The sequence below is a fragment of the Podarcis raffonei genome, chromosome 2 (assembly GCF_027172205.1).
Source record: "Podarcis raffonei isolate rPodRaf1 chromosome 2, rPodRaf1.pri, whole genome shotgun sequence".
Taxonomy (NCBI): domain Eukaryota; kingdom Metazoa; phylum Chordata; class Lepidosauria; order Squamata; family Lacertidae; genus Podarcis; species Podarcis raffonei.
The window spans coordinates 119,269,275-119,281,409 of record NC_070603.1 but is presented as its reverse complement, the minus strand read 5'-3'; the positions used below and the strand labels follow the sequence as shown (position 1 = coordinate 119,281,409).

Here is a 12,135-nt window from a genome sequence, read left to right as displayed (position 1 = left end):
CACGAAGAGTCGGACACGACTAAACGACTAAACAACAACAACAACATATATATATATCCCACCCTTCCATTGTAAAAAAATGTTTGGGGTGGCTCATAACATATTAAAAAGGAAATTTGCACGAGTCTTCCTTGGTTTCACAGAACCAATCGCCTAGGCCTGCCCTAGCACATCTCTGAAACATCTCTGCTCAAAAATATTGTCAAATCCTCTTTCAAAGCCCATCTCAGACGGTGCCCTACATTTGGGGCAGCATATTCCATCAGGGCTCTTCTTATGTTCCGAAAGTATTATGAGAAAACATTTTTCTCTGTGTCCAATTTTCTTTGTACAAAGCAACAGGAGAGCTTCACCTTCTGGATTTCCTCCTGTAGTGGTAGGATTAAAAATGTAGCCGCCCTGCCAGAAAATAAATAAAGCGCAATCCTAGACGATTAAAACCTAGGATCACCGCCTCCTCTCTCTTTTAAGGCAAAGTATTTCTCATGCCTTTAACGGCTATGTCGCAGGCAGAAATCCATCTGGAGCAAAACTTCACCTGTGGAGTTTCCTACTGTCACACACCTATTAAAGAGGCGGCAGCCCTGTCATTAACAATCTCAGATAATAAAGAAATAGTATTACCATTCCCTAAATAAAAATGGCTGCGCCCCGCTACAACATTACCAGCTTGTAGCAGGCAGAAACCCACCAGGTGCAGCAAGGAGGTGAAGTGATGGGGAGAAACTGCCACTGTTGGATCTTTCCGCCTAGGAGGTAGAGAGAACGAGGCCGTGGAAACCAGATCCCAGATCTGGACTTCTTTGCGTTTAGATGAGCTACAGAAAAAGGGCTTCCTCTGTATTCCTAGAGAAACCAGTCAGTGGGGTGTAAGACAGAGCAAATATCTCCCCTCTTTTAAAGATGGATATGCACCCTTAATTTAACTGAACGGCAGGCAGAAATCCATCCAATGCAGCTCCCGTCCCTCCCCTTGCACGGAGGTGCCAAGATGGGAAGAAACAGCCACTACCTATTAAAAGCACAAGAAGGGCAGAGAAGGGGGAGTGTGACACCCCCTAAAAAAAACGAAAAACCCCGTTTCAAAACTGCCTGCAGTTAAATAAGGGTTTACTCCAGATTCCTGGAGAGGCCACTGGGTGGGATGTAAGTTAGTGCCCTTTTAAAAGCGGGCAGGCCTCTTGCTGCGCCTTTGATTGAACTAAACTGGCAGGCAGAAATCCACCCGGTGCAGCTCAACCTTCCTTTCCCAGCATGGAGGTATAATGATGGGCAGAAAGGGACCTGAGATATAAGGAAGGCAGAGAGAGAGAGAGAAAGAGAGAGAAATAAAGTTTCCACTACCCCCCCACCCCCCCTGCAATAGATGGATGGATGGAGAGATCTGCTCCAAATCGGCCAGCGTTTAAACGAGGGCTCACTCCGGATTCCTAGACAGGCCGGTGTGGGTGGCATGTGAGGCCAAGCCTCCTGATGTCAGGGGCTAATCCGTCCCCTTCCTGCTTTGCTCCCTCCCTCCTTCCCCTCGTGCGTGGGAAACTGGAGTCCGGATTTCCCAGGAGCCGCAGGAGTGAAGTTTGGCATCTGGGCTGGGCTGCAGGAGGGGTGAGCCAGACAGGGCCGGGGGGATCTTATTGGGGGGGGGGAGTGAGGCCACTTTCTTTTCCTCCCCTCCCCTCCTCCCTTTCCTCCCTTCTTCGCCCCGATCCTCTCCTTTTATTCCTCCCCCCCCCATTTCCCCTCCCATCCCTCCCATTGCACTGTTGTTGTCGTTTGTTTGTTTGCAAAAGAAAAGCAGCGCCGCGGATAATCCGCGCGTGGCATGCCTAGCCGCGCAAAGATCCGCGCGCGCGCGCGCAGACGCAGAGGAGACCAAGCGGGCGCCGCTGGTGGGGGGTGGGGGAGGAAGGTGGGGTCCCCGTCCCGTGACGCTCGCCTGCCGGCTGGGGGAAGCCCGAGATGGCTCGCGCCCTTCGGGCATGCGCGTGGGGGGGGTGTCCTTTTCGGAGCATGCTCGGGAGGGGTGAGTGAAGCCGCCGCGTGCCCTTAGCCCTCAGTTCTAGGAAGTTTCTTCCCCTGCTCTTTTGCGGTGGGGGTGGGGAGGGGGTGTCCCCCCAATATTAATTAATAATTAGTGATATGCAGGATGAACTACGGAAAGGGAAGAAGGGAAGTCATTGATTTAAGGTTGTTTAAATGAATATTTTGAAATGTAAATTAGGAAATTTAATAAAAGTTATGTATCAAAATTAGTTAATTGTGGTGGGGGTCCCCCAAGATTGATTGATTGATTGATCACTCTAATAATTAATTTGTATACTGCCCTATACCCATAGATCTCTGGGCGGTTCACCACAATAATCACACTCCCTCTCTCTCTCTCTCTCTCTCTCTCTATCTATCTATCTATCTATATATATGCCCCACAAAATACATAATAAAAATAAAGACAACCCAACAATCCTGGGTTGTTAATATTTTTTATTCTTTTGTGAAAGTAAACGGCAACAAAACACTCCTAGTTGACTATGATTTGTTTCAAACTGGCTTTAATGTTGTGGTTTTTTAAAATGGCTGTAACCAGCCCAGGGATTTTATGGTGCAGGGCTGGTAAGAAGTTGAGTCGATGATGAGAAGAAGAAGAAGAAGAAGAAGAAGAAGAAGAAGAAGAAGAAGAAGTGTTTTTTTCCATAAAAATAAAAATAATGTAGTGACAGTAGTAATATTTTGATCAAAGTGCCATGGGTGACATCACCAAATGGTGCCGTAGGCGACAACAGCAACAGAAAGTGATGGTGCTCCGTACTAGTGAGAACCATGACAAAGAAAGCACTGTTAATAAGCAATGTATTACTCTTATTATTATTATTTATTTACATATATTTATTTGTTGTTGCTGCTGCTATTGACTAACAAAGCTAACTTATTCAGATAACTGCGCCCCTCAAGCTTCATTCAAGTGGTCCATGGTGTTTCTGTGAAAAACACATTCTAAAATCTTTGGAAATAGTAATAATTATTATTATTATCATTTATTAAGTTTGTATACCGCCCTATACCCGTAGGTCTCCTGGCGGTTCACAATATAAAAACACAAAACACATGATCAAGAATTCTTCGCAATACTATACAGCAAAATACAAGATACGAAAGAAACAAAGCAATAAGCATTCAGTTAAAAAGCATACAGCACCTAACGCAGTGCTTTACAATTGCTGCAGCAGGCAGAAAAAATAATGATAGGGTCCCCTGAGACCCTCAGTAATTTTCAAGAGGTCCGTGTGGGGTAAAGGCTTGGGAAGCATTGCACAAATTGATGGGCCCTCTGTTGTAGTTGCAATGATTAATTTTTATCTTTTCTTCTTCTTCAGGGGGAGAAAAAGCTAGCCCTCCAGGCCTCGAACATTGCCCACTGCTGTGTAAGATTCCTCCTGGTTTAAGCATCCCAATGTCCTCAGCTTTTGCTGAGAGATGCCCATGCGAATGTGAATGGAGTGACCCATGGCCGGGAATTGTTTTTGGAGACACGAGCGCCTGAGGAAAATGGTTTGGGGGTGACGACTGGGCAAGTGTGGCCTCCTCACACCTCCCGTTGCACACGGTGTGTTCGGACGGGAATGAAAATGGAGGGCCGGGAGTCGGAAGGGCTCAAACCATTGGCGGGGCTGGAAGGGAAAGTCAGGGGCTCCCACCCGACTCCATCCAGGACCACAAGGGCCTTTTTTGGCTGGGCAACATCACAGCAGGTCAAGCAGGAGCCGGACGAGGGCCTTTCCGACTGCTGGGAGACCCAGCTGGAAGAATTCCCCGAGGCGGCGCGGTCCCCTCCGTCCAGACGAGGCAACAATGTGCAGTCGCCGGAACCCACCCCCTGGGACGACGCGAAGGAGCTTCTGGCATCTTTCAAGGGAACTGTGGAAGGATGCCGGTGGGCTCGCGAGGAAGCAGCCCCCAGGCTCGTCCCGGACACTGGAAGAAGGGCCTTCGGGGCAGCGAAGGAGGAGGTCCTGGGCGGAGATGCTCCGAGCAGGGACACCCTCCGCCAGCGCTTCCGGGAATTCCGCTACCAGGAGGCCGAAGGTCCCCGGGAAGCCTGCGGGCACCTCTGGTACCTTTGCCACCACTGGCTGAAGCCAGAGCGCTTCTCCAAGGAGCAGATCCTAGAGCAGGTGATCCTGGAGCAGTTCCTGACCATCCTGCCCACCGAACTCCAGAGCTGGGTGACGGGGAGCAGCCCGGAAACATGTGCCCAAGCAGTGGGACTGGCGGAGGATTTCCTGCAGATGAAGCAAGAGGCTGGGAGGCAGGAGCAAAAGGTGAGAGGTGGCTCGCGTGGAAGGCGCCAGAAGCTTGGCGGATGATAGCTAGGTGGAGAGAGAGGCTGGCTGAGAGGGGCAGTGAGGCAGGCATCTCCAGGTCAGACTGGGAGTGAATCCGGTCTGAAATCCTAGAGTCAGTGAAGACGGTACCAAACTGCATGAATTAGCCGAAAGCATCTTTCTGTTTACCTAAGATCAGGTCTCCCAGAACCAGGAGAGGCATGAAAAGGGCAACGGGGATGGTAGGCACCATCTCAGATTGCTTGGGGAAAACCCTGGAGAAATGGAGAGATTTCAGCCTCGACAGCTGCTTCATGGATGCGAGACCTGTCAGAGCTTTGCTCATTAGGTCTGACACTCCCGTGTTGATCCTTTTTGCTAATAAAGAGCAAATTCCAACCTGCTTGGTGTTACTTGCTACTGGCTCGCTCCTGTCAATAGTGTATGGTTTTTTAATTTCTGTTGATGTAAACAGCTTTTCTTATGCTGATCCTTATTATTTTTATTTTATTATTTCATTTCATTTTATATGATGCCCATCTGACTGGGTTACAATAAATAAAAACACAGTAAGACATCAAACATTAAAAACTTCCCTATACAGCGCTGCCTTCAGATGTCTCCTAAAAGTCAGGTAGTTGTTTATTTCCTTGACATCTGATGGGAGGGCATTCCACAGGGCGGGCGCCACTACCGAGAAGGCCCTCTGCCAGGTTCCCTGTTACCTCCGCTTCTTGCATTGCGGGAACCGCCAGAAGGCCCTTGGAGCTGGACCTCAGTGTCCAGGCAGAACTGAGGCAAGTGGAGGTTTTCCTTCAGGCATGCAGGGCCAAAGGTATTTAGGGCTTTAAAGGTCAGCACCAACACTTTGAATTCTGCTCTGGAACTATGCAGAGCTAGACAAACTAACAGGAAGGATTCGAAACCTGCGGGACCAGAGATTCTCAGAAGACTGGAGTAAATATACGAACTATTTGAAAAGTAATTGTAATGAACAGATTGTGGTAGTAGGATTGCAAGAAATTTTGTAAGGAGGATTATTTGAAATATTGCAAGAAAGACTATGAAGAAAATTATTAGTTAATGATAATTAAGAGTAATAGAAAAATTAGGAAATGCAGAATAAGTGATAAAAATGGAAAATCACCAGAGGAGCTGACGGAAGTCAAAAATATTGTGTAAGATAAGAAATTATGTTATATGAATGTTGGAAACGATATGTTAAAAAACTAATAAAAATATTTATATATGTAAAAAATCTGTTCTGAAATGTACTGGGAGCCAAAATACAAGTGTTTTGTTTTTTAAAAAATAAACCAACCACTGAGCCGCATTTGCCCAAAGTTTCATTCCCCCTTTCTTTTCTTTCCAGCATGCGGAAATGACGGCCAACCCAGAGAGCTCTCAGCTGGCTGCAGAGCCTTTCTCCCTGGCGGATTCTCTCCCAAGCCCCCCAGATGTGAACCTCCCTTCCCCAGAGCCCAGGAGACGGCGGGACGCCTGGTCCCGCAAGGAGACCATCGCCTTCATCGACATCTGGAAAGCGGAGGACGTCCAGATCGCCCTGGGCCAGCAGTACCGCAACATGAAGCTCTTTGCCTGGATCGCTGACCGCCTCCGCGAGCGGGGCTTTGAGCGGGATGCCGAGCAGTGCCGCAGCCGGGCCAAAGACCTCAAGCGCGGCTACAAGGAGATAAAGTGTGGGAACCTCCACTCGGGGAGGGCGCCCAAGACCGCCCCCTATTTCAAGCTGCTGGAGCAGTTCCTCTGCCTCCGCAAGGGCATCGTCTGCGGGAAGGTGTGTGGGGCCGGCGTGGTCGAGAGGCTGGACAAGAGGCGCAAGAGGCTGCCCCTCAACCCCATGGCCGCCACCAGGATCGCCAGGGAAGCGGCCAGCGCCGCCCCAGAGGCAGCTGTGAATGAGCGGCAGTATGTCGTCCCCTTGCCGCAGGCCTCCCCTCCCAAAGAGCTCCAGGGGGCGGCCGTCGAACCAGGCAGGCAGGCCCGAAAGCCGTCCAAGGATGAGGACGTGCTGATCGTGGGGAAAGAGGACCCGCTGCGGGGCAGCAGTGTCCCCTTGCCCTCCCCAGAGACCCCTACTGAACCTCAGGTGTCAAGTGAGTGGTGCTTTTATCTGTGGCGCTTTGTGGCTTGGGCACAGTCTTTTTGTGGCATACAGTAGTACCTCAGGTTAGAGACGCTTCAGGTTACAGACTCTGCTAACCCAGAAATAGTACCTCGGGTTAAGAACTTTGCTTCAGGATGAGAACAGAAATCGCACGGCAGCGGCAGCAGGAGGCCCCAGTAGCTAAAGTGGTACCTCAGGTTAAGAACAGTTTCAGGTTAAGAACAGACCTCCAGAACGAATTAAGTTCTTAACCAGAGGTACCACTGTTATAATGGCTGTGGGGTGCGATGCTGACGTTCTCCCTCCTGTGTCGGAGGCAGCGTGTGTGTTTCGCTTATTTATTTCTCAAAATTTATATTGTGAAAAAGAAAACGACCGAACCTAAAAAGCAGTTTGTGAAAAGAATAAAACCACGAAATTACCAGTTAAAAGGAAAAGTTAAGAGCAGCCCTTTGCGGATTGCTTATTGAGCCCTCACTTTGGCCAGGACTTCCCATCGCTTCACTCGCCAATATGAGGGCAGAGGGGGCAAATACCCAACTCTTACAGGTAGCTCCCGTTTCTGGGCTCCAAGCCTAGGATCAAAGTAGACCAATTAGCTTATATCAAAGCAAGTGAATGTAAACAGGTATGAGCTCCCACAAGACGCAGTGGACTCTCCTTCCTTGGAGGTTTTTAAGCAGAGGCTGATTGTCCATCTGTCATGGAATGCTGTCCTGTGGAATGTCAAGGAGATAAAAGAACTACATAACATACAGAACAGGGGTAGGTAACCTAAGGCCTGTGGGCCAGATGCGGGCCAATCGCCTTCTCAATCCGGCCCATGTTTTTACATGAGTAGAATGTGTCCTTTTATTTAAAATGCATCTCTGGGTTAGTTGTGGGGCATAGGAATTCGTTCATTTTTTCCTACAAAATATAGTCCGGCGCCTGACAAGGCCTGAGGGATGGTGGACCGGCCCACAGCTGAAAAAGATTGCTGACCCCTGATATAGAAGATACCTGAAGGCAGCCCAGTATTGGGAAGTTTTTAATGTTTGATGTTTTGGTATGTTCTGATATATTCTGTGAGCTGCCCAGAGTGACTGGGGAAACCCAGTCAGATGGAAGGGGATATAAATAATAAAATTATTATTATTATTATTATTATTATTATTATTATTATTATTAACTGCCATATCATGAAGTTTAGCTGGCTACATATTACGATGTTGGAAAACCGATAATTGCCCAGCCCTGCTGTGGAGGAACGTGGTCCTGAGCTGCATTGGGTATTTTAGTGCCAACACCTTGAAGTTTCCCCAGTTTGATCACCCACGATAGTTACGCCAAAATGGCATCAGATAAGATGTGTGTTTTGTGTCTGCGTGCGTCTTCTCCTTTAGGCCTCAAATGTCCGTGATTCTATGACGAGGGCTGATGGCTGTGTTTCATTTCCTTCGCTCCTTCTCCTTCCTTTTGTCTCTCCTCAGGCGCTGTGGAGGAGCCGAGGAGACTGACCGCCGGCAACGTGGAGTGCATGCGCTTCCGGCGGGAGCGCAACTGGCGCCAGCGATTGGAGTCCGTCCGGCGGCCTGCGGACCTCTCATCCTCCCCGGCGATGGCGCCCTCCTCCAAGGCAAATGCCGACCTCGTGGACGCACTGCGGCAGCTGCACCGGCAGGACCTGCAGGCCTTCGAAAACACCCGGCAGGAGGAGCGTGCTGAGGACAAGCAGGAGAGGCGTCAGGAAAAGCAGGAGCGGGAGGAGGACCGCGCTACCACTCACCGCATGATCGCGGCCATCGAACGCTCCCACCAGACCCTGGCCGACCTCATGGGCAGGCAGACCTCCGCCATGGAGGCCATTGCGACGGCCTTTTCAACCCCGAGATACCCCTCTCCCAGCCTCTTTCCAGGGTTCAGCCCCCCATGGTCTGCCCAGCAGGCCGCTCCCAGCTCCGGGGAGAGACGGGCCAGTGCCTCCGGGAGCAGCACGATTCCCTTGCCATCTCCCACCCCTGATGAACCCGGGATGCACGTTCCTGCCGGGGCACAAGACTTGGCTCCGGGACCCGACCCGGCGCCAGGCCCCCTGTCTCCCTCCACAAGCCTCGAGTCTTTCCCTCTCTTAACGAACCCGAGTCCCGGAGATTCGCCGGCCACCTCGCTGCCAGCTCCCGTCACACACCCCAGCGCCACTTCGAAGCAGAGCCAGAAGAGGAAGAACTGTGACTGAGCGACACTTTGCAGTCCCCCAGGCTTTCTCGTCTGACCAGATGGGTCCCACTGCCATCCTGTTCCGTTCCTTTTCCTTATTGGTTTCAATCTGTGGAGTTTGTCATTGTTCCACCTTCACGTCTGCCTCACTTTCTTCCCTCGCAAACGATGCTGGATCGTGCCAGAGGGGGTCTCTGCAGTCCGGCATACTGGTTGGCCAGCCTGGGAACTCAGGGCCTGTGGAATGGTGTTGGCACAACAATGAGGGAGAAGAGGGAGCAGACTGGGGAGAGGAGGTGTCGGAAGCTGAAGGGGTAACAGGGCTTAGTGAGCGGGGAGAGTGTGTGGCAGAGAGCAGCCCAGAATCAGAGGCAGAAGCTGAAGCAGGAGGGTGGGAGGAGAGAGGACTTTGGCTTGTGAAGAGTTGTGGATGTCTCACCTTCTGGCTGCAACAAGTTCCCTTCCTCCTTGTTCTCCCAGAACCAGGAGAGGCATGAAGAGGACGGAGGGGCAGTTAGCTTTATACAGGCACAGTCTCTGATTGCTCGGAAAAGGCCCTGGAGAGGAGGGGAGTTAGGCAACCATGGGGAGGCCTTCAGTCTCAGCCACTGCTTCATTGAGGAGACCAGTTGCTCTGCTCATTAGGCCGGACACTCCTGTGCATATCCTGTTTTTGCTAATAAAGAGTTAACTCCAACTTGCTTGGTGTGATTTACTGCTGGCTCACTCTTGTCAATGCCTCAGTGCCTGCAGAGCAGAATCCGAGAACAACAGCCCAACACTCCCCATTTCTGATCCCCAGTGACTGGTATTCAAAGACATATTGCCTCTTGACAGGGCTAGTTGCCACAGATAGTCTTATCCTGCACAAATTTGTCCAATATTCTTTTAAAAGCATCTGAGTTGGTGGTCATCACTGCTTCTCATAGGAGCATATTCTCAGCCTGCCTGCTTTTGTGATTCTTTAGATTCTTTAGATTCTTTAGATTCTTTAGATAAATTTATTGTCATTGTCCATATATACACAGTATACACAACAACGAAAATCAAACACCCACCCAAAGACCGGGTTCACATACACATTTGCACGTATCTCCAACATTCTCATCCTATTCAGACATAATCTATAAAACATAACATAATCCAGAATATATAACATAACCTATTTAAAGGCATAACATAACCTAAAACCTATCTCATTCCTTCCTACTTCCTGCTTGCTATTTCTTGCAACTGGCCCTAAGATCATTATTTAGTGCAATCAGAGCTCTTGGATAGAAACTATTCAGAAGGCGTGTGGTTCGTGTTTTCATTGTCCTATATCTTCTGCCCGAAGGCAACAGTTCAAAGAAGTTGTGAGCAGGATGGGTGGGATCTCTCAGGATATTGTGTGACTTCTTCAAAGTGCGAGACGTGAAGATCTCATCCAGGGTTGGTAGTTGGAGCCCAATAACATTCTGGGCAATTTTAATTATTCTCTGTAAAGCTTTTTTATCCGTTTCAGAGCTGCTCCCATACCACGATAATACACTATAGGTTAAGACACTCTCAATGGTACTGTGATAATAGGACAGAAGTAGGTGCTGAGATAGATTCAGTCCCCTGAGCATTCTCAGGAAATACAACCTCCCCTGCACCTTCCTCACAACCATATTAATATTTGCAGTCCATGAGAGGTCCTCAGAGATATAAATGCCCAGGTATTTAAAACTACCAACCCTCTCCACCTCCTCGCCATTTATGTGCAATGGTAAAAATACACTTTTCTTTCTCCTAAAGTCAATTATGAGTTCTTTGGTTTTTTTGGTGTTAAGCATAAGATTGTTTTCTTTACACCATTGAATTAACCCCTGTACTTCTTTCCTATAAGCAGTCTCATTGTTCTCACTAATGAGCCCCACCACCGTTGTATCATCCGCAAATTTGATGATTGTGTTGGACTTATACAGTGGGGTGCAATCAAATGTGTACAGGGAATAGAGAAAGGGACTTAGCACACATCCCTGAGGGGCTCCTGTGCTTAACACTAGAGTAGAAGAATAGTGAGGTCCCATTCTCACTGTCTGCGGCCTATCAGTCAGGAAATTCCTTACCCACAGACAGATCTTCTGATGTATACCCAAGTTGGTCATTTTAAAAAATAACCTGTCTGGCAGAATTGTATTGAAGGCAGAACTGTAGTCCACAAACAACAGCCTTGCGTAGGTTCCCTGTCGTTCTAGATGACTCAGTACAGTATGGACAGCGATGGAAATAGCATCATCAGTAGATCTGTTTCTTCTGTATGCAAACTGGAACGGGTCTAGAGTGGATGGAAGACCAGCCTTAATATGATCTAGCACCAATCTCTCAAAACATTTCATAACGACAGATGTTAGAGCTATTGGTCTATAGTCATTGAGAGATACCACCACTGACTGATTCGAGAACTTCAGCTTCCGTTTTTGTTTTTTTAACCCCAGATAGCAGGCTTCCATCTTATTTCTTATTTGGAAAACTTTTTATGCACCATCATAATAATCTTACATTGGTGTGCATAAACAGAAAATTTACTAATGATACACACACAAAATCAGCCGCATTTACTAATAATACTCGCATAAAACCAGCCAGGTTTTCATTAATTGATTTAGAAAGATTAGTAAGCTGCTGAATCGAATTGCCCTTCAATCGGTGCATACCAGGGATAGGGAGCCTATAGCCATTCAGATGCTGCAGGAATCACAGAATTGTAGAGCTGGAAGGGAACCCAAGGGTCATCTAGTCCAACCCCCTCAGTACAGCTCCCATCATCCCTGACCATTGGCCATACTGACTGAGGCTAATGGGAGATGAAGCCCACCGACATAGGGAGGGCCGCAACCTTAGTGTACATTATAAAATTTGTAGGATAAAACACAGCTAAAAGCCGCAAAATTATTATAAGATTTTATAATAATAAGATATAAGATTTTATAATAATAAGATGATATAAGATTTTATAAGATTTTTCCATCTCCGCCAAGCTAAGCAGTTGGCTCCTTACCTCTCTCGCCCTGACCTAGCCACTGTGATCCACGCGACGGTCACCTCCAGACTGGATTATTGTAACTCGCTCTACGTGGGGCTGCCCTTGAGACTGACCCAGAAACTCCAGCGGGTGCAGAATGCTGCAGCGAGACTCCTTACGGGGTCCTCGCTGCGAGATCACATTCACCCGGTGCTATACCAGCTGCACTGGCTCCCGGTGGAGTACAGGATCAGGTTTAAGGTGCTGGTTTTAACCTTTAAAGCCCTATACGGCCTAGGACCCTCGTACCTACGGGACCGCCTCTCCTGGTATGCCCCACAGAGAAACTTACAGTCTTCAAATAAAAACATCTTGAAGGTCCCAGGCCACAGAGAAGTTAGGCTGGCCTCAACCAGAGCCAGGGCTTTTTTGGCTGTGGCTCCGATCTGGTGGAACGCTCTGTCACAAGAGACTAGGGCCCTGCGGGACTTGACATCTTT

The 12,135-nt window shown here is 48.7% G+C and overlaps 1 protein-coding gene across 1 annotated transcript; it reads left to right on the top strand.

The window, feature by feature from the left end:
* Window positions 1-1,498: 1,498 nt before the first annotated feature.
* LOC128409217 (uncharacterized) lies at window positions 1,499-8,870 on the top strand. Its single transcript, XM_053379500.1, has 4 exons — window positions 1,499-1,605; window positions 3,372-4,316; window positions 5,692-6,436; window positions 7,920-8,870. Exons 2-4 carry the CDS (start codon window positions 3,618-3,620, stop codon window positions 8,663-8,665), a joined length of 2,190 nt encoding a protein of 729 aa, XP_053235475.1. The 5' UTR covers window positions 1,499-1,605; window positions 3,372-3,617; the 3' UTR covers window positions 8,666-8,870.
* The last annotated feature ends 3,265 nt before the right edge of the window (window positions 8,871-12,135 follow it).

Coding starts and splice junctions, on each gene's coding strand:
- LOC128409217 (XM_053379500.1), top strand. CDS start 3,618: ATGAAAATGGAGGGCCGGGAGTCGGAAGGGCTCAAACCATTGGCGGGG. Junction 4,317..5,691: donor CTGGGAGGCAGGAGCAAAAG/GTGAGAGGTGGC, acceptor TTTTCTTTCCAG/CATGCGGAAATGACGGCCAA. Junction 6,437..7,919: donor TACTGAACCTCAGGTGTCAA/GTGAGTGGTGCT, acceptor GTCTCTCCTCAG/GCGCTGTGGAGGAGCCGAGG.